A 25,587-nucleotide genomic window follows, 5' to 3' on the forward strand; every position below is an offset into this window, starting at 1 on the left:
AATGTTCAAGGACACAATTTCCAGAAAGAGGAAGGTATAAAATACTAAAACCTTTGTTTGCGATCCTGCTTCTCTGTGATTTTGACCATCTATTGTACCTCTCAGACTTTGACACAAGGGTATTTATCTAATCAACAGAATTGGTCTTTTCTCAGGCCACTCTATCTCTAGATCAGCTTTCTGTCCACCCATCTTTAAAAAGTTGGAACTGCCATCTTTCCTCTGTTTTCTTTGGTAATTTGCGAACAGCAGAAACTGCATGTCGATATTGTAAATGATACAAGTAAGATTTCTTGACAGCAAGTCACTGATGCAGGGACATCAAGGTAACGCACTATTTGTGTTAAAATGACTGGTTTCATCCCAAAATGAAAAAATCCATCACTTACTTCTGATTTACTTTCTTCACTCCAAAAAAGGAAAGTTATTTTAAAGTTATTCATACTGTACTAGTTTGATACAAGTTTTGAACAGAAGTTCTCACCTTTGATACTCTTATCAGATGGGAGCATATGCACATCATTCAAAACAAACAACTCATTTTGATTTCCTTTCATCATGTGCACAAGTAACTACTTGCTGCTGTTGACATCTGTCTCATTGTCTCACAAAAACAGCACATTCCAGCTCGGTTTCTAGGGAGACGATGAGGAGTGGAGATGGGACGGGAGCGATAATAGCGACCGAGACATCCAAGGTGAGAAAGATGGATGATAATGGCACAGTGAAAGAGAAAGAATATGCGAAGGGGGCACCCAGAGAGCTCGGATAAAGAGAAAGAGAAAGTGAGAAAGCAAGAATTGAAACAGCACACTGCAGAAAATGAAATGAGCCATTGGTAGAGGGTGTGTGTGTCTGTGTGTGTGTGTGTGTGTGTCTGTGTGTGCGCATAGATTCAGAAAAGTAAGCCACTGACAGAGTGCGAATATGTGGAAATGGGAGTAAGAATAAAGAACTCACACATAAGATAAGCATAACAGTCTAAAGTAATGTAAAACAATGGAAATTGAGTTGGAGATGGATGCTTAGAGGGCAAAGGGAATACAGAGAAGCAAAACAACAAGTGCAAAATCAAGGATCCAGCAAGACAATGAGCAAAGACCAGGCACTCGTAGCCCTCATACAAAGAGAAGAAGAGATTCATCCTGGAGCCAGTTTGACAGAGAACTAATTTGTGTTTTAGGCATGCAGCTTACTCTGCAGAGCGGCAGCCGTGCCCTCCAGCATCTCGCCACTCTGCCACCAAGCGCATATCAAGCAGAAGTGCTGGCAGTTTTCATTCCAAGAGTTGCCAAGACGTGTTTTCACAGCTGCGTCTCCTCGCCTCTACCTCTCTGATTGTGTCATGTGTGTGTGTATTGTGTGTGTGTGTGTGTGTGTAGTGATGTTTTTTCGTTACTTTGTTTTTGTGATGAGGAACATCAAGGATGATGCAAATCAAGACGTTAACACAGACACAAGTTTGTAGCAGCAGCAGCAGCACTCGGTCAGCAAGAGACGTTTGGTAATAAATGATAACAGATGCAGAGCTGGTCGTTTAGTGAGCTATCATACTGGTGCTGAACTAAGAAAGTGTCTAGTCTGACGGTCTCAATTGAAGTAATAAATCCAGACATGGAACATTGTTCTGATTTGCATATTCATTTAGAACCAGAACGATTCAACAACCAGGGACCAAAACGCTCTTTAAACTATTATGAGACAATGAGTGCTGTTCAGACTATAAAACATTATGAAACAACTTTTTGTTTGTTCAACCTACGTGACAAACATTTTATTAGCCAAATACAATTGAAAAGAAGAGTGTACACACACTAGCAGCAATCTGCTTGGATTAGAAAAATAAAAAGATGTGAGTTTGATGTTAAGAAAAGAAAAAAAAGTGTCTCATGGACTTAATAATGACACTCGGTTAGGGTTAGGGTTTAGGGTTTAGGGTTTAGGGGTTGGGTTTAGGGTTAGTTTTGCTAGAATAACAACCAAATGTACCTGCTCCAAATAGGCCTGATTTGTCAATAGTACCTGTTCCCCAAATGCCTCACATGTAGATTTTTGGTATTACTATTGGCTACAATATACTGATGTTCCCTCTTGCATGAGGAACAGGAATAGTAGAGCTTAATTTAGAACTTTTTCAATTCATTGTCTCTGTAGGTTCTCATCACTACGGATGTAATCCCACCTTTGACCACCGTGTGGGTTGCAATGGTGGAGTGGCGATGTCTGTATTTCTGCTCCGCTGGCAGAAGAAGAAGCAAGAGCAACGTTGTTTATGAGATATTTTTGCATTTTCTCAACAACCGCTCATCCAAACAACGTCACTCGCCACACTGCACTTCCTTTGGTTCTCAATAACACACCTGACATGTGTGAAGTCAATCGAATGAATGGTAGTCAAGATACACACAAGTACAAATAGACAGAGATTCCTTCCTTTTTGTCCAGATGAAAGCAGCAAGAATCAAGTTCAACTCTTACTGTACTGACTAATAACCTTGCTTTTAACAATAGGTTCATCCACATGCAATCACTACCCTGCATTTCCTGTGTGCCATCAGAGCTATGCCTGTTCATATGCTCAGAAAAAGATGTGGTGAAGCTCATAAACAACAGAGGCAAAAATCTCAGTATGTGAAAAAAGGTCGAGAGCAGACAGAGTTTGGAGGAGAAAATAATTGCACTTGTTTGTAATTACATGCATTTACATGATGTCTCCCTCCACTGCACCTTCTTTTTTGCTGCGATGCTGTAATCTGCAATATGATGGCAGCAAATAATGATTATTTTCTCAATTTCGCTAATTGTTCAGGCCGTGATATGTAAAAAAAAAGAGTAAAGTATTTCCATTTCCTACTGCATAAGGTGATTTCTTGAAATATCTCGCTCTGTCGGACCAACAGTCTAAAGTCCAGAGGTATTAAGTTGTATATAAATAAAACAGAAAAGCAAATCATTCCATTTAAAAAACTGCACATTTTGGCTTGAAATTGACAATGAAGTTACTGACTCATTTAATTTCAGCAACATAATAACCTCCTCTAGTGTTGCCATGTTTAGTTATATCTGTTTACCTGTTAACACTATTCTGCTATTGGGGAGTTTGGCCTTGATCTGCCTCCTAGTTCTTTTTTAATCCTCCAGGTGCATTAAAAAAAACCCAACAGGTTAATGTATGAGCAATGCCTCCAACATCACAGCCAAAAAAATACATACAAAAAAAATAACCTGCATTATTAAAGGCAGGTATGTAAGCACTCTTAAGCCATGTCCCCTCACTGATTTCCATCTGCTGACAGGTGTGTTCGATTGAGTGAATGATTCCTCTTACTGTATATGCTACCTTTTGTGCATGCCAGCAAAGTAGATACAGGCACATATGTAATTTCTTTACCCTAATTAGCTTTGAAAGTCCCCTGTAGTGCACTCCCCATCCATTTTTTGCGTGATATGATAGCAGGTCATGAAATTACCAAACAGGGCTAGGATGCTGGGCAAAAAAAAATTTGCTTGTGGCAAATGAAATTACCAGATGACCAGAGCAAGGTCACTATATTGATGTGGGCCAGCATATAATTAGGACCCCAGCAGTCTATCGCCACCCTCCTCTCCTCCCCCCTTTTCTCTTTTTTCATCCCTCACTGCCTCCTTCACTTCCTCTTGATATCTCCATCTTCCTCCCACTCTTCATCTCTACCTCTCACTGCCACACATAGCCTACAGGATGTTGGAGAAATATTGTAGCACTTGAGAGTATCGCTAGATATCCACAGGGACGTATGAGTCAAATAATGAATTCAGACCAAGGGTAAAGATGTTGAAACGAGAGAGGGCGGGGGGGGGGGGGGGGGGGGGGGTGGAAATCGCTGCTTATCTAACCTGCTGATGTGTGTGTGTGTGTGTGTGTGTGTGTGTGTGTGTGTGTGTGTGTGTATACGTCTGCGTAATTTGTCCAAATGATTTCAAGCATCTCTTTGCTGATGCTGCTCTCATGTCTTTAGTTTAATGACACTGTTGTTGCTGAGGCCAAAAACCTACCAGAGACTCTTTAGATCAAGAAATCTAATAGCGTTGATGAACCGGGCTTGGTGGAATCATGAATCATCAGAGTCGAACAAAATCCCCTCAAGCACTGTACTTGTGCGATAAAGCAATCAATCAGCAGTTAACCACATCCAAAGATCTTAATTTCATCTAATATATCAAGAATATTGTTCCATTATGTAAATTAAATGTACTTACTCAGAAAACTATGTTTTTGTATCTTTTTTTTTTGTTTGTTGGTCATGGTTTATATAAAGGTCTATTTTTTTCTTTCAAGTGCACATCTCATGTTGAGCCTTTGCTGTGAAAAGCTGATGGTGTTTTCGGTCATGTTTTCAGATAACAAGCAGCAGCAGCAGCTCTCTGCAATTTTCATGTAAAACAACTGTGATTTGCAACATTTGCCAGCAAACTGTTCGCAATTTGTATCCCTTTAATAACACCTGAATATACCCCTCCAAACTGATGCTACACCCTTTTATATACAGTATGTTGTGCTTACCTCTAAGGGACGATCAACCAACAACGGAGAAAATATTTACAGATAGGCAGTTTTGCATCTCTGAAATCAGCAGGTGCAGCTACAATCTTGAGAAAAGCCAGAATAATGAAATATTCATTTGTAGATTCAATCAAGACGGAGCCTTCCGCTTTCGAATGCCTTACATTTTCTTATACAGACAACGTTCAATTCATGTGATTTCAGACATTCAGTGTAAGTCTTGGTTTAATCTCGTTTCTGAGTGCAGCTTCAGCACATAAAAATTCCTGAGGTCACGGGAGTATGTGATGACAGAATATATAATGTGAGAGCTTACTTTTATTGTTTGGAATGTATAAGATTGCTGTGCCTGTTTCAGTTGACCTTTGCCCTCATTTCCAACTTTCTCTACATATCTAATAGATCCTTAGTAACTCAGAGAGACTTTATGTGTACAGTATGTGCACCTGGTTTATTGTAGGTTTAGTCTTAATTATAATAACCCTGATGTTCACCTTATATGATGGCTACTCATGAAAACTCTTCTTACAAACTATATTTTTTCCTATAAATGATCATCATCTTGATCACATTATGCCATCAACCTTCTTTTTTTAAAGATTGATTAATCTGCTGATTATTTCTTCAGTTTATCTCTTTGTAAATCAAATGGCAGAAAATAGTGAAAGATTGGCTGTTATAACTTTTTAAAGCCCAAGGTGACATCTTGAAGTGTCTTGTTTTGGCCCATTAATACCTCAAGCAAAAATTTAGTCAGTTTGTTATCATGTATAACACAGAAAAGCCTCAAATCCTCACATTTGGAAAACAGGAACCAGTAAATATGTGATGATTTGCTTAAAATCTATTATTAAATTATTAAAACAATTGCTGAATGGGTATGATTTAGAGTATGATTTATTTAGCCTTATACACAAGGACAGGTCAAAGCAGCAAACAATAATCCAAATAAAATTAAAAAAAAACTATAATCCAAAGTGAAGCTCTAAAGGATGCATGTATTTAAAGATGGAAGTCTCTGTGATGGGAAGAACTCACCTCTCTTCACAGCCTTCTGTCCTCTGCACTGATCAAGACCAAAACTTCCCTTTACACACAACGAGCAATAACAAGGGATGACAACACTGACAGACACTTACAAGCATGTGCAAGCAAGCAGAGACGGGTTCAGCCTGAGCATCTGTCCGCCTGTCGTTTTCTCTTTTTCCTCATCTATCTATTCATTTCTTTTCCTTTAAAATCCTCCCAGTACGCACTTGACGGGCGGGATGAGGCTTACGTTAATCTGAGCTGGGAGCACCTCTTTTTTTTCTTTCTTTTTTTAACACCACGGCGAGGTGAAAGCAAGAAACTAAATTAAGTTCGGAAGTCCTCCTTGACTTCCTTCTCATTCTCTGTTTCCTCCTCTTCCTCTGAATGTACATCCATCTGGAACAAATTTAAACTTTATTCACCCCATGTTGACCACACACACACACCGACACACACACACCGCTCTCCAGTTCACCTCTTTCAGCTTCTAGTGGACACGATGCTTGACTTCTTTTATCTGTCCCAGCTGGTGTCACCTAACATCACCTTGTGACATTTAGCACTGTCAGTAAGGAGGAAGAAGAACCCTGAACAGCAAGGCGAGCCATTGAAACCAGCAGAGATAAAGAATGTAATCCGGCACAAAGAAGCTGCATATAATAGAGAGAACACCCCACATATAATAGAGAGAACATATTTTTTAGAAGGAATAGAAAGAGAGAAGAAGGAGAAACCTGACAAAGGATACAAGAGAAAGAAAACTGAACACTATTACTTTCACACCCCCCCCATATTGGTCTAAAAACTGTGATGTTCTGTTCTGATGAGGAGAGACAGCACAGAGATTAAGCGTGAGAAAGAACAGAAGAAAGAAAAACTGATGAAAAATTATGAGGAGAGAGAGGACAAAGACCTAAACAAGAGACCTCTCCTCCTCCAGTCAAAGAAAGATTGTTGTTATTAGATTGATTGTTATTCATTTTTGCTCACAGCTGTGTCAGTGTCACATATCAGGCTGCTGAGCAATTTATCAGAGAGGGCTGAGCACAAGCATGCTCATGCAAAGACACACACATGCACATGCACACACACACACACACACACACACACACACACACATGGTCACAGAGACTGAGTAGGTTGTAATCCTGGAAAAATTGCTCTGGGAACTGTTCTGCGTGCTCTTGCAAATTGTGCAACTGTTTGTGTGTGTGTGTGTGTGTGTGTGTGTGTGTGTGTGTAGCTTCCCCAGAGAAGGAGAGCACCACCTTCCACACTGTCTCCCCTCATATTCTTCCAGTCATTCAGTGCAGAACAGTGTGTGAAAATCCAAACATGCCACAGTTCACAGCCACAGGGTGGAGAGCAGCAAATCTCACCAAATACACTGTCTCTCTAGATCAGTGGTTCCTGTGGCCTGTTACCCCCTTAAAATAATCAATCTACCCTGGGACCCCTTGTGACATAATGTCTACCAGTTAAGTTATTGATTATTGTATTGATTCATCAGATATTGTCCATAAGATGGTAAAAAATAGTAAAAAAAATCTCTTAAAGTTCCCCACAGTCCACAAATGACATCTTCAAATGTTTTGCTTTGTCTGACTCACAGTCTAAAACCCAAATATATCCAGTATATCTTCACGTCAACAAAGAAAAGTAATAAATGAGCCCATCTGAGAAGCTGAAACTATCTTATTTTTTACCTTATTGCTTATAAAATGACTTAATCAATTATTCAATTATTAACATTGCACTTATTTCGTTTTATTTAAAGAGTTTTTAGAGGCGTGGGGAGGTAAAAAAAAAAAAAGAAAAAGAAATCCACAACAAATCAAGCTTGAAATTAGAATAAACCTTGTCCTGACCCCTTTGATTAATCCAGCGACCCCTTATGGGTGTCCCAACCCTTAGGTGGGGAACCACTGCTCTAGATGATCTTCTGTCCTTCTCACCTCACAGACAAAATATACTGCTGAATGTGTCACTTACATGATGTGACTCAGCTCATCAGAAGTGAACACACACACTCTGTTTGTAGTTTTTGAGGTGAGTGTGGGAACCAAAATGGAGACCAAAAAAAACCTCAGAGATCGACTTTATGGACTTACAATGACAGCAGCAACAGTAATTTGAATTTGATAGAGCCCCAGTTAATGGTTCATAACCATAATTAACTCTGCTAAAGTATAAAACAGTCATTTGAGTGGAAGGTCATAGATTTCTTTTTAAATAGCTCCAGTAAATTCATCTGCTATAGAAATGCTCATGAAGCAGTAGCAGGTTTGTTTTAACAGAGAGAAGAGAAGGTTAGCTGCCTGAGATCAGTAGAACAGAGAGTAGAAACAACCACATAGAAGTTACAATAATGTAATCACAATGCATACTACTGTGTTGGCTGCACAGTATCTTATGTATTAGATTTATTTCATATTTTTTATAAGATTTAATATTTTATAAATTCAGTATTTTTGTCTCACAGTGTAGTTCAACTTTCTTCTTCTTCTGAGATCTACTTAAATAAATGAAAACGTTTCATAACCCAGTGCACATTCTGTAGTGTAAACATTGGAGAGGAGGCTACAGTTTGAAACATCGTTACCAATAAAGACAAGGACACTGTCAGGTTTTATGTAAACTTCAGGAGTCAATATTTGTAGTTTTGACTTGTTTTATATATGTACTGTATAACTTGCTGAGATCTCTGACATCAAGAGGCGGTGATAGGATTTGGTTTTACTTGCAGTGTTGCTGCTCTGGCTGAGTTCAGATGCATTACGCTGCAGTTAATACTGTAACACTGCCACAGCTAGATTCCCAACATCTGCTGAGTCAGCTTGCATTGAAGAAATAACACCACGAGCCTGATGTACAATCATACAAAATGATTGTTCTATTTTAAAAAATGCTGGGTAATAACCATTATTAAACACTAAACATCTGCCCGCTGCTGGAATCAGAGGTGCTTTGTGTCTAAATAAATCACTTCTCCATTCACTGTGAGACCTTTTAAAGGCCACCCCGCCAATTTTTCACATTAAGTTGAGTTTACTCGTGCAGGGTTTCACTCAGCCTGTGAACACTGTTGTAAGATGTCTTCTGTGGGTCTGCAGGGAGCTTTTCAAAGTTGACTTTGTAGTTAATTAGTAGTAACCCTGCATTACAAACTGGAGCTGTGAGATTTGAGATATGTGGGCATTTGATGAAAGATGCTATTGTGTTGCATTATAGGAAATGAAGCGTTTCTGGAGGTTGACTCATACCAGAAAATAATTGAAGTCAGATATCTTCAATTTTGACCATTCTCTCTTTTTGAAAAATATCCTCATACTAAACTATCAGGTGTAATGAGTAATGTGTTCAGTTTGGTGGACGTCTTCCTCCACAGCGACTCACCTGTCTGATGGCGCACAGCAGCTTCCCGTAGGAGAACACGATGACCAGGAACGGCACGATGAGGCAGAAGACAAACAGGCAGACGATGTAAGATATGTTATTCGCCGTCTTGGCCTTCCAGTCGACAGAGCAGGTGGTCCCGGGTCCCTCGGGGCCGTAATGGCTCCAGCCGAAAAGCGGCGGGAGGGTCCAGATGAGGGAGTAGACCCAGGACAGAGCGATGCCCAGGGAGACCTTACAGTAGTTGGAGGAGTCTGCCTCAGTGGGAGCCATCATGGTGCTGTAGCGCTCATAGGAGAGGACGGCCAGGGAAATCAGGGACACGATGCCTGTAGAGGACAAACAGGAAACACACACACACACACACACACACACACACACACACACACAGGTAAGCATTAAATACATCTCACAGCCTACTGACTCAAATAAGACAAATATGCACTACCTGCTCTAGTGATGTAAAGCTTCACAACTCTTTCTGAAATCAAAAGTGCAGCTTAAATTGGCTTATGATTGAGATTGGCTTTTTTAAACAATTACCTGAGAGAATAGTGCTGCATAATAAGTCTGGTGGAGTCATCTAATATTTCATTCCACATGCAGCAGATGTAGCAGCAGATACATGCTGCTGTAAATTACAAACAGCAGCGCTACCTGTAGTTTCTCCTCTTGACAGAAGCAACGCAGCCAAACACAGCACCCAAGAATTGGAAGAGATTTTTTACTCTTTCCGTAAGCGCTCAATACACACACTCTCCCTCTATCTCGCCATCTCTTTGACTCTCTGTGTCTGTATTTTAGAGGAAAGAGCCACAGGAGCTCGCAGCTCAGTGTTCACGCTGAACCTTCAGCCCTTTTCATCCGGGTTTTCTATTTGTTTTGAAGCCATTATGATCCACAAGGTCGTCCTTCGTGCTCATTGATTTTCAATGGCAGTGAAGAGTGAAGCGGACCTACGCTGGCAATCCTTTTTGCTCATGAACGTAAAAAGAGAGTAGGAGAATATACAGTAGGTGGGAGAAAGGGAGAGAGGAAGAAAAGGAGAGCTAGTAGAAGAAGATGTAAACAGATTTCAGTTGTGTGATTGAAGAAGATGATTTTCCTCATTCACATCTTCCAAACATTGACCATACAGTACGTGTATGCCCCTGACTGCAGCGTCTAAACTCTGTGGCACAGTGTGTGGTGTTTGTCGTTAGCTCCTAGATATTGAACTCTTGTAGCTTCTCCTGCACAGACTGCTTAGCTCGGGGTTTTATTAGCTCTGTTACCACAATATCACAAAGTCAACACAGTTTTACAACAGCCCACTTCTCTTCCTGTTTGATCTGAGCCGACTGACTAATAGCAACCAATTCCAAACACAGTTTTTGATATATTTTGACGAAAGAGGCTTTCATACCCAGCTCATTGCTGCTCTGTCTCACCAGGCTTGTCATTTTTCACCACTTATTCTCTACCGTCACTCGCTCTGAAACAGGAGCTGAACTGTCTTCTCGCAAGTAGACTGATCTCATTTTCAGGCTTAAATCCTTGTATTTATATTTCGGTGCCGTCAGTAAACACTGGTATGATGAAACAGCAACATCTGTTATATTAAACCACAATCTGATAGAAGTAGCCTCTAATCCAATATGCAGCAATAATTACGCTACGATAAACTAAACTGTCCATAGAAAAAAGACTCTAGTCTTACAGTTTAGAGAAGTTAAGGTTGAGTGAAGGTTTGGGTTAAGATGACAAAACAGTCTCATCTCAAGGTCCACTTACTCACTTGTTGTGGAGCTTTTGGTTCATATGATATGGTCTTCATCAGCTGATGTTACCTAACTTTACATTAGTCTGAATACCTTTAGAACAAGTTGGCTCAATCCAACCTGGACTCCTGATGACTGACCAAACCCACAAGACCATGTGATGTGGTTGAAAGTGGAGATAGTTTTGTCAACCTACTTAGTCAGTTTTTTTTAACTCAAACTATGATCTTTCCTTAACCCTTACACACTGTTCAGAGTCAAATCTGACCCATTTTCTTTTACATTTGAGAGCTGTAAAACCAGCACATACACATTTATTTTCCTAATGTGACCCATAGTGTTCCAAATGTCAGAATTAAACAGTATGTGAGGGTTAAATATGCACCTAACCTTAACTCTGATCCTGTTGCACCTAACCAGACCTCAATCACAATGAGGGCTGAGCAGAGAATGGTCAGAATAATCATGCTTGTCATCTGTAGGAGCTTATGAAGGTACTGACAAAGGATGTCTTCCTGCTGATAAGGGCTTCAGATTTTGGGGCTTTTGGATTTTAGTATTTAGTGTTTTTGTGGTAAAATTTTGATTTCCTGATGCAGATTAGAATTCTTCCTTTCCAGTAAATGAAGCCAGGTTGGGACCATGTGGTGCAGCACATCTTTCAGATAATAGACTGATAACATCTATAAATGTATCCAATGCCCACAGACACCGAATTTGAGTGAGGAGCCAAATCAAATCACACCTATCAAATTGCTAAAGCTAATTAGCAGCTCGCTTTCATCCCTCACATACAGAGACATCGAAATAGGAAATTGAATACCGGCGGTAATCATGTCACTAAACCTCTGTCGTCACAGCTCTACACAGCTGTTGCAGGTGATCATAATTCGTCATTTTTAACAGGAAAACCTGATTATACCAGCCAATGCCATCATATGTCCACCCTCTTGATGAGAGCTTGATGAGAGCAATTCTTTATTGGAGGAGTGTAATGTCGTGGAGAACGACACCCGTGGCTCAAAACTTCATCGCATCTGAAATCAAACATCACCCATAATCCATCTTTTGGTCCTCTGGCAGGATCAGAGGCAGCAGCTGAATCTAATATCCCAAAATGAAACATCTTATGATCTGATCATGTCTGAAATATAAAAAAAATAAAAAAGAAGAAGCATCTTTGTTCTGCTGTCTCTGTGATGCTCCCTCACTGCTACTGTCTTATCTGTCTGTTGGAAAGCATCTGGTTCGGTATCACTTGTCTGATACTGGATATCCGGGGAAAGACAGTTTGAATGAAAAACACAGGATCGAATAAAGCTGTGTTTGTCCTATAAATCCCTTCTCTGTGTCTTTTTCTCTCTGAGATCACAGGTGTGTGAAACCGCTGTGACACCACCAGGTCTAAAAAGACAAATAGACACCTTTCATCAGATTTGCAAACATCTCTCTAATATGCAACTCAAACCAGATGGCCTGTTATCTACAATACATATTTTTTGTCTTTGCATTAAGAGACCTGCATTTCTCTGTTTACTACACAGGCTCATTAGCCAGCTCCCTCACTCTGACCTTTATGGCGGAGCTCTGCTTTCTTTGCCCCTGCTGAGACTCCTTCATGCCGTCACAACAATTGAACATCACCCAAACCAGGTGCCGCCTGCGTCTACGTGATGCACATGCATATATATTTATATATGTTTTCCCCCTCTCCTCTACACATCGTATGTGCATCCATTTCTGGGCTTATGTCTCACTCATGTAAGTGTGTGTAGACTGTCATAGACTACTTTTGTAGCTTAGGATCAGTTAATTGGGGACGGCTTGTTCAATTGGTGACAAAAGCTGATTTTTGGGTCAGTGGTGATGATTAGGATTAGGCTAAACCTCCAAGAAATACATATAAGTCTATGTAGTGTCCCCTAAAGTGACCATGATCTGATATGCGTGTGTGTGTGTGTGTGTGTTTGCCAGCTTGCAGTAGGGCAATCTAACTTCAGTATGCAGGGAGCGGCCCAGCGGTGCAAGGTTAATCCAGTGAGTGTGTGCACAGTCCACTTGAGGCAGGAGGAGGCAGACAGCAGTATGCAGGGACACGCGGACCTGATGTCAAACACAACGGGAGGCAAAAAAAAAAAAACTCCCCTGTTCCTCCACATCATAATGGAAGACAATAAAATGTTCAGTGAGATGGAGAGGAAAATGCAAAGAGGCAGCAGAGGTTGAGGCAGCTAAACGGGTGATCGCAGAGCAGAGGGTAGCCTATATAAGAAGAGGAGGGGGAGAAGGGTGTGTATGTGTGTGTGTGTGTGTGTGTGTGTGTGTATGTGTGTGTGTGTGTGTGTGTGTGCGTCTCCACACATTGTCTTCAGTCAGTGCTCCCAGCAGTAAAGTCAAAGCGGCAGATCTTCACTTGTTCAGTCATTCAAAAATCTGGGACCTTATAGGCTGAAAGCAGCTAAAAAAAGAGTAGAAATCAATGTGAGGAGGGGGCAGGGATACGATGTCCTAACACCAAGATAACAGTGTCTTTTGTCAGTGACACTGATGACCTCTAATTTGAAGAAACATTGATCATTTGGAAAGGCTTTGTAGAGATTTGGTGAAGACAGACACAGTCACTTTGTCAAAGCTGCACCCAGTTATTCACCTAAACAATCAATTCTTCTTCTCTCGGACCCTCCTCACTCTTTCTTTCACTCTGTTTTTAATGAACCCATTGTGGAATTACTCATTCATAACCAATGGAGCCTCTAATTATGTCTACCAGCCATCTCTCTCTCTCTCTCTCTCTCTCTCTCTCCCTCTCTCTCTCTCTCTCTCTCCGTCTCTCCTCCTGATCTGTTTTAGCTGGTAGAAGCCAAAGTCCTGTCAGATTTTAATAAATTGGCTCCTTGTGGATGTCAGTGTTACACATCTTCAGATGGTGCTTAATCTCGGCATAACACTTGAGTTAGCGAGACAGCGGATACAATCATCCAGATACCGAGAAACGTCGAGGGCTTCGCTTTATTCTCTGAGATATGACTGAAATGAAGTAATCCTGTTTTGGAAATTGCCAATTTATCCCAGAGGAAGTAGAAGTGCGGCGCTCCAGAGTCTGTTTTCAATTTTAAAAAGTTTGACAGATTCAAGAGGCTCTTAAACGAAGGAAAATTCAATTTAGTTAGGCTAAGTTGAGCGCACGGTGTGAGCATGTGCCTGAAATCTGCAGCTACAACAGGTATTAGAAGCACTGCTGTTTGGCTTGTGGGTGGCTACAGCAAGCTGCTCCAGTTAAAAGCGAGCCTTTAAACATAATGAGATGAGACGCGCTGAAGTGAGTGAGAGGGAACCCTTTGTGCAAGATTTATGAGCCCTTTTACGCAAACTTCATCAGAGGAAAGCAGTTGTAAAGGAACTTGGAAGGCTCCGTTTTTGAAAAGCTCCGCATTTCATCAAATGTTCAGAGTTTTATTGCAATAACCAATCAATTTTAAAAGCTGAGCATGACATTCAGTGGCTGGGATTATTCCTCTGATTATTATTGTTATACGTGGGCTGTAATGTTGGAAACAAACCGGTTGACTTTACTAGTGAAAACGTGATCAATTACAAAAATGTGATGATGACTGAGTTGTAGTTTCAGCAGTTTCTTATTTGGCATCTAACAAAATCTTCTGTCTGAATTTGTGGAAATAATCGCTGCGTTCAGTCCAATTAACGTCACCTGTTCATGAGGAGGCGCGCGTTCACGAGATGGGCTCATTAGCATAACGCGTGCCCCCCTAAAATCGCCATCGCTCCGTGTTCCGCTCAGTTTGTGGGAGTTTAATTCACCAAAAAAAAAGGTTAGCTAGATGCTAACGTCTTTCAACAGTCACAGCGATATTAGATAGATAATATAGATTACAGGTGATGATACAGTCAGCTGATACTGGAGACAGAGGCAGCTGACTGAGAGAAGTTTCCATCAACTACTGAAATGTAGAAGCTGCTGTGCCAAAATATGCTTATAAAAATTATAAAATTAAATTAAAAAATGTATAACTAAATTGGCAGTCATAATAGTGAAAATACGGTCATAGAATGTAAGATTTGCATGAAGTTTGTTTTACTTGTACATACTTTTAAAAAGTTAATTTAGGAACCAAGTTTAAACTCTATATGAATTCAGATCAGGATATTATTTAAGAGCTAACCAACTACGTCTTACATGAGGCTCAATGTGTGTGGAGATATAATGATTAGCTACTTTAAATGCAGTGAAGTGTATGAGATACAGCTTATCATGGCCACATTCAGCCCAGCAGTGTTCAGAAAGTAAAAGAGTAATTCAGAAGGCTTTTCAGTTTGACCACCAATTAAAAAACACTGGTCTAAAATAAGTAACTGTATACATGTCTGTTTGCAACTACAAACCTCCAGATATTCTCTGAAATGTGCACTTTAGTCGGACAGGAAGAACACATACAGCAGTGCACATGCTCTAACATGCTCTTAATTGAGAAATTAGTGTTTTTGAAAGCTCGTATCTCACGCTGCCTGCTCTTCAAAGCTTGTTTGGATGGCTTGGAAAGCTTTTAAAGCAATTAGTGTGACTGATGGCAAGAAATTCTGCTCATTAAGGAACTTTAAATCAGGCACCGGGCCAAGGGCTCCTGGTGATAGGAGAGCATTTAAAATGTGTACTGCATTCGTTCTGCGGATGAGTCTTCTCCCGAGTTTAGCATCAAACACATTTTCATCCGAATTACTCAAATATATACATTTGAAGTTATGATTGATACAGTGCTCCAGGGAAATTAATATGATTCTATCTTCTGTTAGTTTGATGCTAAAATCCTTATTTGCACATTTTTTTGCACCGCTGGCTCATCCAAATATGAACATTAAGCTTGTTTTTTTTGCTCAGCATCGCCTGGCCTGCTTCCAGGTGAGTGAGTGCCTTTTTCTCAGTTGCATCACTGTGCCTCATTTGCATCTATATCAGCACTCCTGAGCAAAGGTAGACCAACGTCCCCGTTCTCATTACAGATGGTGTACTGAAACAAATGCTGGTGATGCATCTGCAGTAGCCTGCTCACGGACCGAGACCGCGTCCCCAAAGCCCCACAGCCCACTAGCACGAGCATCTAAATGAACAGTGATGAGACTTAACTTGCCTGAGGCACAGCCACTCAATTATAACAAGCATTTAGTGGCTATTTAATAGCAGGCTGCGCCCTGTTTTATATACAGCACACGCAGCACCCAAAATCAGCCGCTGACAGTCCTGTGTGACATGCTCTCAGAGTTCATAATGACATTTGAACAACTGACTAAGCATCTGTGAGAGCGCGCTGAGCACACATGCCACCCTAAATACCCACAGCCATCGCGCGCCGTGGAAACGCATGCGCTATGGAAGTGATTTAACAGCCTGTCATGCAGCCCCAGCCGGAGATAATGACCGAAGAAGGTTTTCACAACTCATCACCTGCATGACCGTAACCTGCGCATCTGCACGTGCAGGCGTTGTGCTTTAAATCTATGATCCGCAACATCAGATCACTGCAAGCACTTCTACCGGATTATGTTGCGCAAACCATAAAATGTAAGACAATCTGCACTTTTTACAAGATCTTATCGATCTCTGCTGTGACACTCTGCACAATGATCACTCTCACAATTAAAAAGAACAGGGATAAGCTCGTGAGGAATAAAATACATTATTCAAGTATGTAAAGACTTGCCAACAGCAAAATCAATAGGTTTAATGATACTATTCATCCATATTGTGTGCATCGTGCACAGTGACTAATCTCTTTATAGGTTTAACTGATTTTTAGGCTTTTAAGTTAAAGTTTGACGTTGACATAAAGACACCATGAACAACAACTGGCGTTATAAAGACAATACTGTTAAAATAATTCTCAAAATGCACACTCACACCACAGACATGAATCTTAGTCATAATGTAACAAGAGCGCAGCTATAGGAGAGCCTATGTGCACAGCTCACCGTCATTACATGAACCACATCTGAAATTAAAACAAAATATATACGCAACCTATAAAATGATAGACACACATTTCTTCATACATTCCGCATTTTTATACTCACCAAAGAGGGAGTTGGCGAAACCGTACCACACGCAGCCCCCTTCTCCTATGAGCCACCTTCCCTGCGTGCTGGCTGCGAAGCTGAACGGAGTCCCCAGTACGCACACCAGCAGGTCGCTGATGGAAATGTTAATCAGGAGCAGGTTGATGGGCGACCGCAGTATCTTGTAACGGCAGAAGAGAACGAGCACCAGCAGGTTGTTGAGTAGTCCCAAAGTGCCGATGAAGCCTAAGCACACAGCCACCACCAGGTTCCCTGTCGGAGAGAGGCTGGTCCGGTATGAGCTTCCCCCCAGGTGCCCTTCCCCGGCTCCGGCACAAAGAGCGCTGTTGACCCCTGCGCAGCCGCTCAGGCTCACGTTGGACACGATCATCGCAGTCCGGTGTCACGGCGGTGGCACACTAGGCGGCCACAGTGCACTGAACAGTACCTAATATATCTCTGGCATTTCTTTTTTTCCACCCTGTATGTAGAAAGAAAAACAATCTAAAGACAAACCATCACCCGTAGCCAGCAACACATAAGGCTTTAAAAGAAATGTCAAGTGGAGGGGGGAAAAAGAAAGAAAAGAAAGTAGAGCCAAACAGTAAAAGTGCAATAATAGTTTGTTTGTTTGTTGGGAATGTCAAAACTTTGTGCCTCAGTTCAAGTTCAGGGGGGAGGGTGGTAGGTGTTAGGGGGTGTTCAAAAATTGAGAAAAAGTTTGGTTAAGCTTTGCTCCACCGTGTGGCTGGCTATAATGGACACTCTCGCGCTTGTCTCTCATACAGACACCTTCTCCTCTCTGTCCGTATTTAAATCACCGTTGCCCGCTCTCCAGCAGCTGACGTCTGGGCGGAGGGGCGGAGGTGGTGTGGTGTGGTGAGGTGGGTTGGGGGAGGGGGGGCGGAGCGGAGCGGAGCGGCGCCGGTGGTTCTGTGGGAAGAGAGCAGCATGGAGATCCAGAGCAGACCAATCAGACGATCAGCATGTGGCTCATGGGAGACTGCGCTAGAGTCAGCCCGCTGTGACCACAGCTCGATTATAAAAAAAAAGAAGAAGAAGAAAAAAAGAAAGTTAAAAAAAAAAGTCCACCTTAAAGTTTGAGGAGCTGTTCAGTATCTAGTGGTGCTGGTTTCATCTCTCTTTCACATCCGCTGAGAGCACGAGGCTCTGTCCGCGGTGCTGATGCTGAGCACGGTCTCTGCGGAGCCACTCACCAAGCAGCGACCGGCTCCACTTAGCATCTGTTCATTGTACTCTGCCATGCATTTTAATTGCAGTTTAAAACAAACAAGTGATTTAAAACTGCACCTTAATCTCCTAGATCCAACTCATGAATACAGAGCTTTAAATATAAACTCAGGATCATTTTTACATGCTCAAATACCAACTCAGACTAATTAATAATGCCCTGTGTGAGGTGTATATCTCCACAACTGTCTTAAGTTAACTTTAAAATGAAGAATTCCAGGTGACTCAAGTTGGTGTAGCATTGGACTTGGAATGATGATGATGATGATGATGAAGTCTCTTTGGAGCATTGTCTTACACTCTATCAGGCAAACTTATATGAGTAAACTCAGCATGACACCATGTTTTCACAAATATCCAGAGGCTTGAATGTTTGGCATGTAACTTGTTTTTCCTCCTCACAAAGGAAATCAATTTTAGTAGATATCCCACTGTCCAATAGCTTTTCTTTTTTTTTTTTTACTTTTTTATATTGGTTGATTCAATCTGTGAAATTAAATCATCGTTTTTCCATCTGTCAGCACTGAAAAACGAGACTCTGGGGGAAGGCAGCTTCAGAGTGAAATAACGAGCAGCAGCAAAATAAAAAAATAAAAAAAAAGCTCAGACATGATGAGTGTCAGGGAAGTATCTGCCCTTGTGCTGTCCATAAATTCTACCACAGGCTGAGAGAAACAGCAGTCCTTGTTTAAGAAGGTACACCTTGTCCTATTGAACCACGGCGCCCTTCTGAGTCAAACCAGCATAATCTGGACCAGCTCACTTCAGTCATGTCTGCCTTTGTCCGCTGCAGTGCTTGATCCAACCTCTAAACTCTTACTTTACATGGCTCTTAGATAATGTGATGAGAAGTGTACTGGTCCTTTTTATTTATATTTGTCTGACGGATGAAGTGATGCCAAATGTAGCGTTGTTTTCATTTCTGGAGAAAGAACATCATGTCCTATAATTTTAATTAGCCAGTCACAAAATTAAAGATACTGTGTTCAAGCTGAGTGTCTGGATACAGAGATGCTCTAATGACTTCCTGAGAGAACAGTTTGCATCTGGCAGCAGGTGACAAACAAGTTCCAGTCTCTCTTCTTTTTTTTTTTGAGGGTTTTTTGTGCTCAATTTTGCTGCTTATGCTTCTGTTGGCGTACACATACAAGACGGCTACAATAATGACCCACCCAGAAAAAAAGAGAGGGGGTTCAAAATGTCGGCAATTAGTTGGTAATTAAAAGCAAGTCCTTGTGGTCAAACGCTGGCATTTGGTGTTAAAGAGGTGTTCTTAATTATGTGCGGTGGGGCAAAAATGTGCCCTCTGTGACGCTTGACTCTGCGTGCTGGATGCAAAGTTAGAAATACAGATGGGAGACATACTTTACCCCCCTATGTGGTCTGGACTAACGCCCCCTTCCCCTCCCTTCACATAGGAGCAAGGCAATTACCCGTGAAAACTGTACAGCGACATTTACTCTGACATCTTCCTTGTATACAGTCCTAATTGGGTAGAATTAAGACACTTTGGTTCTATTGTGAATACCACCCCCATTTAATCATCTCAGCGGGACTGGGCAGTTGGTATTTAGGTGGGTTTCTAGGTCAACATGATGGCAGCACTCTGGGGAGATGTCCAGGGAGATAAAGTACAAATGGGGTCAGAAGGTTATGAGGTATGAGAACCTATGTATGAGTGTAAATCAGAGAGAGAGAGTTTTATGGTTACTATCTAATGTGATTTGATTTGTGATAGATCCTTTTTATCTTATTAGCTCTGTCTGATTTTAAATGAATTATCTCTCAGCCTCAATTTGTGATGGACCAACTGTTGCATTTAGTCATAAAAGGGGAAAAAAAAGGAGGTTTATTCCTTTCCAGCACTCCATTATTCTGGTTTCACTCCACAACACAGGACCCAGAACCAAAGAGCCACATGCATCTAAAAAGTCCCATCTGGATCAACTTAGCCTCACAACAATAGCTTAGAGTTAAACATTTAGACAATAATGAAATAAATTAGTAGAGTGACTGCTGGCCCAAGCAGTTGTGTCATCAAAGTGCATCATGTTATCACCCTGTTTGTTGTGATTATGTAGTCTCATGTGCTTCCCCACAAGCCAACTCTGCAATTACAGATCAAGATTTGAACCTAGAATAAAGTTGGAGGGTTGCCAAGGACTCAGTATCCAATTAAATTTCATTAAGCTGGCTGAAAGTGGAAGGGGTGGCACAGCTCATTGTTAAAAAAATGTTTTCTCCAAAGTCTGCCTGCTCTCACAGATTTGTCGTGTTAGAAGAGAAGACTTGTTTTATTCACAGAGGTGCGGCTTTATGGAGGGCGATGTCAGCCGATCCGCTACTCCTGTCCTCTCTCATATATCTCAACAGATGTTTGGATGGATTGGCGTGAAATTTTAGACCTTCATTCAAATCCCCTGCGTCATCGGTGATCCCTTAATTTTTTCATCTCTTGCCATCATCTGGGCCAACTTTCACTTTAGTTTCACTTTACTTCAGGTGATAATGCATTCACACCAGCAGTCGAAATCATGAGGTGACATCATTTCCACTCACCCTCATTGTCACTTTTAATTTAATTTGACCTTTTCACTCATTTATATTTCCAGTCAATTACAGACACATTTTTCCATTACTACAACAATCATCACGATTTGATTTAGCATTTAGGTTTATTAGCATTTCTTGACGCACAGTGTTTTCTCGATGAGCATGCACATTTCACCACAGTGGAGATGAGGTTAGGGTTGGGGAGAGGGCATTTGTGTATAATGGAGTTTATTCTGCAAGTTTTTGCTCTATAGATATGTATAGGGTTTTTTTCATAGTCAGAGTAAGTTAGCAGAAAACTTTCTGTCTAATGGGTGTTTGTATTATTAAGTCAGGTTGTCATCAGGTCAGTTTTTAAGACACTCATTCAGTTTTGTTTTGTTGACCCCTGTTTTTATTTGTTCCTTTGTTCTTATGTCTTCCTGCTGCTCCCTAACTATCTAAAACCTGCACAACTAATGACATCCCATCAGCCTCAGCTGTGTTTTGTGCTAATTAGCAAATGTTAGAATTCTAAGATATTAAACTAAGATGGTGAACATGGTGAATTTTACCTGTCAAACATCAGCATAGCACTTCTTTGCCACAGTACAGTTTCACAAAGCTGCCAGTGTGGCTGCAGACTGTCAGTCCTCTTGTCATTTCATGCCATTTGTTAGACTTTCAACCTTATAACACCTCTGTAAGACATCACACAGTAGTTATGGTTGACAGCTGCACATGTCACTTCTGGTTCTTGTCAAAATACACAAAGATGCTATTTTACTGAAAGAATGTGTCTAGCAGCAGCCTCGACACTGAAATGATCAACTCTAATCCCTATCTAACCCTTAGTTAGAATGTAATTCACAGATTAGATTAGATATAATTCAAGCTGCATAACCTCAGCAGGTTTCAGGACAGCCATCAACACACTGCTGACATTAGTTAGTAATGGAAATCAGTGAACTCAGACCAGACCAGCTGGAGACAGCTGCTAGTCCATGCTTTAGTGCACAGTACATCTGGATTACAAACAGATTTCCTAGAGATAAAATGTGCAGCACGTGTACTTTTCATTTCAAAACTGTAAAGAATTTAGTCGGCCTTGCATAATAATTCTTTACATCTTGAGCAGGAACAGAGTGAGAATGGAAGGAAAAACTGCAACTGCTACCATACCTATTTAGTTCTGTCAGCCTGAGAGTTGCACTACTGTAACTAATGAGCAGAGTTAACTTGACTTGACTACTGGCACAGCACTTTGCAAACATGATCAACTATTAAGAAATATTGTAATAATTTATTGTAGTAATGATTAGGGATGTGACAAGAGAGTAAAACCTGACAATATTTCTTGTCGAGGTGATTGCTGTCTCGTTAGCAGTAGTCAGGATAAAAAGAAACATCACCAGCGTTGCTAAGGAGTAATGCAAAAGTAATGTAACTAGTAGTGTAATTACTTTCCACAGGGAGTAATTCAGTAACGTAACGCATTACTCTTTAAAAAGTAACGTGTAATGTGTAATATATTACATTTTTTGAGTAATTTTCCAACAGTGGTCACTGCCAAATTAAAGTATGTTCTACTTGTGTATTTGTGTGTTATAGGATTTGCACATTGTTTTTATTAGCAATATGTTATCATTTGTGATAATTTGATTCTTTATTTCATTTCTATTAATATTAGAATTGTTTCTATTCTTCATACTTCAATTTTGGTATTTATGTTATTTCCATAAATACCAAAATGATCTATCTATAAAATATCTATCTATATGAGGGGGTGAAGGGAGGGGCCTTTTACAGTTCTTGCATATTGCATACTGCATATGATAATTAATACTTACAAAGTAGAACTGAAGTGACATTCATTACAAGATTATTAGTTAAAACATTTCAAAATGCCCCTGCAAAAGTGTTAAAATCTCATCTCATAGCGCGCAGGTGGACATGCCACATACGCAGCCGACCCCAGTTCGAATCCCGGCCGGAGGTCCTTTGCTGCATGTCACCCCCCCTCTCTCTCCTGTTTCCTGTTTGTCTGCTGCTAAATAAAGGAGTCTGTGCCTAAAAAATCATTTAAAAAAAACTTGTCCCGTCCTCGTGAACCCAATATTGTTTATCTCGTCTCATGGGCTGAGTGTATCGTCACACCCCTATTAATGATTGTTTTCTTGTTTTTTATAGTGATGCATTTTTATGGAATTGGACTCTTCAATTTAGTTTCACGTCTTTGTCTATTTCTGTAAATCCTTGTAATCTTTCTTCCCCAGCTGTCACTGTTTGACTATCAAGCCTTGAAATGGTGCATTTGATTTGTTTATCCTGCCTCGCTGAAAGATTACGGGCGCTTTGGTGCTTTGTTTGCGTCAACATTATGCAGGGACCCCCAAAGGGTGCGCAAGTCAAGGTAGAAGTGTCACCCCAGTGTCGGTGCCCTGCATTCAAATAATCCACAGGTAGAGCGCGTACAGCAGATGTTTGTATGCGAGTGGTCCGACCGCTGCCAGATTGTCAGAGACAGAAAACATCTCGCAAAGTCAAGGAGACGAAACAGACAGAGAACAAAACAAGTACCGGCGAGAGCGGGCGTAAGAAAAGGAACAAAAGGTCAACAAACATGAGGGGGTTTACTGCTGTGTCAAAGAGTGAGCTACAGAGTACACAAATGTTTTCCATCCACAATATTTTCATCCAGTGAGACCGCTTCAAACCCCAATCACATTGGTATTTTGTTCTACCTTCCAGCCTCCCCTCCTCTCTTGCCCTCTCGCTCCCTCTGTCCTTCGCCCCGAGCCCACACTTCTCCTCAGTCACCGCTGCCCCCCCACCCCTCCCCCCTCTGACATTGACCTTGGAAGAGTGGCCACTGCTGCTCTGCAACTTAATATGCCTGAGGCTTTAACGAAAGCAAAGATGAGGCGCTGAGACATGGATCATGTAGATTTATTGTCTGCAGGTCTAATACAAGGGTCTGCCACAGCCCCTAGTTTATCTGGACACGTGTGTCACTCCAGTCCCACGCTTTAAATGCTTGATGCAGGGCCTGTCGTGACATACAGGAGAGGAGAATATATCTGGTGTGATGGGTGAGGAAGGGGTGGCGAGGAACAGCAGTCTGAGAATACACTGTGAGAGGTCGGTGAGAAGTAATCCATGATGCAACGCGGCATCTTGTGCCAGACTGACAGGTGTCATGGCAGGTGCATGTTCCTATATGTCTGTCTCACACCTTCAGGTTTCCTCCATTCAGCTGTTCTGATTGAAAAGACAATGAGGAACCTGTCTTTATAAGGGACATTTGTGGAGTGTCTTGACTGCTAGTTTCACTAGAGCAGTGATTTGATAGTTGAGGCAAAAGTTTATTCCTGACCTTGGAAACAGTTGGACAGAAAAATTCAACTGCTTTCATTATTGTTGACTCTGTTGACTATTTTGTCGATTCATTGATATTGTTTGGTCTATTGGTCTGAAAAGCTCCAAGCTCCTCAAATGTCTTGTTTTCTCCCGAAAGTTAACAGACCGCAACCCAAAAATATTCTGTTCATTGTTACAGTCTGTTAACTGAGGAACCCAGAAACATTCACATTTAAGAAGCTGGAATAAAAACAATTGTAGTACTTTTCCTTGAGAAAGACCTGATTCATTCTGAGTCAACTAATTGATAAATGTAATGTAATGTAATGTAGTTTATTTATACAGCCCTTTATAACAGTCCTTGCGGTGTACCAAAGTGCTTTACAGTAGGTAATAAATAAATAAAGAGAACAATAAAAACAATTAAAAACAATAAAATCAATAAAATAACAGTGAAAGCAATAAAATACAACAAAATCGAAATCTCTAGTCAAAGCTCCTGCAGTACTTGTAGTATAGAATTAAATTCTTACTTGTTCTTTAAATATCAGTTTCATTGTGCACTTGGTCTTCACGTCTAATCTACTGATGTGTTGTGGTGTTTAGACCATGACCATGCCAAGTAAAAAACATAAGAACAGCTGTGGGATGTCGCTCTCTTTAATGTAATGTCCCTTATTTATAGTTGGTGACAGTAGCATGCAGTAAGAGTGTGATTAGGAAATAGGAGAAGGAGATCACCATCAGGAAATGCATGTAGCATGTTTTTTCAGGCCTTATGATAACACAGTGCACTCCAATTCCACATTGTACCTTTAATATTTGTATCACTGTAGATCAATCGATATTTATCCAAATCAATGTCTAATAATAGAATGGAATAGCATAGGCTTCATTGTCATTATATGACGTAAATGAAATGTGTTCTCTTTCATAACAACCTCACGTGGCTCTATAGGTGGCTGTGGCTCAAGAGGTACAGCGGGTCGTTCACTAATCGGAAAATCAGTGATTCAATCCTCGGCTCCTCAGCATGATACTAACCTCGAAATTGCTCCAGATGGCCCATTGTGTAAAATATTTTGAGTGGTTGGAAGACTAGAAAGGTGTTATATGAACGCAGTCCATTTACCATATCCTATCAGTGCATTGTATCAAGGACATGTACAGTAAGAGCAGGGTATATATCCTTGTATATGTCCTTGTATAAAGGACATATACAGTAAGAGCTGCTGGGCCAACTCCACAGAGACCTACAAATTCAAGGCAGTGTTGCACAGAACGTTGACCCTTTCCTCCTGCCGTTAAGGTGTATTTCTCTCCCTGGTGTGAAAACTGTCCAGGTATTGTCACACCTGCCAGAAGAGGAAACCCGTGATGTTTGTACAGGCTGATATTCAGACAGTGCAAACGAGTGGCTCTGGCTCTGTACACTGACTGAAAACAATGTTATATCAATGCTTGCTGCAAAAACAAAGGCCAGTATCTATGTGCAGTGATGTGGAGAGTGCACTGTGGGAGGTAGAGTATACTTTAAGTATTACAGCTCAGCTCTTGTGTCCTTGTTAATCTCTAATGTGAACATGACCAGACTGTGAAATGCTATAACTGCTTGTCTTGACAGTCTTTTGACTTTCTGTGTTTTTT

The 25,587-nt window shown here is 41.0% G+C and overlaps 1 protein-coding gene across 1 annotated transcript in view; it reads right to left on the minus strand.

Annotated features, from left to right (window-relative positions):
* tmtopsa (teleost multiple tissue opsin a) overlaps nucleotides 1-17,188 on the minus strand; it is a 56,480-nt gene extending 39,292 nt beyond the window's left edge. Inside the window, exons 1-2 of the mRNA XM_053330665.1 lie at nucleotides 16,816-17,188; nucleotides 8,972-9,300 (exon numbers count right to left, since the gene is read on the minus strand). Coding sequence (XP_053186640.1) covers nucleotides 8,972-9,300; nucleotides 16,816-17,188 — 702 coding nt within the window. The remainder of the gene's footprint in view (nucleotides 1-8,971; nucleotides 9,301-16,815) is intronic.
* Nucleotides 17,189-25,587: the final 8,399 nt, after the last annotated feature.

Source organism: Scomber japonicus, chromosome 12 (assembly GCF_027409825.1).
Source record: "Scomber japonicus isolate fScoJap1 chromosome 12, fScoJap1.pri, whole genome shotgun sequence".
NCBI lineage: Eukaryota > Metazoa > Chordata > Actinopteri > Scombriformes > Scombridae > Scomber > Scomber japonicus.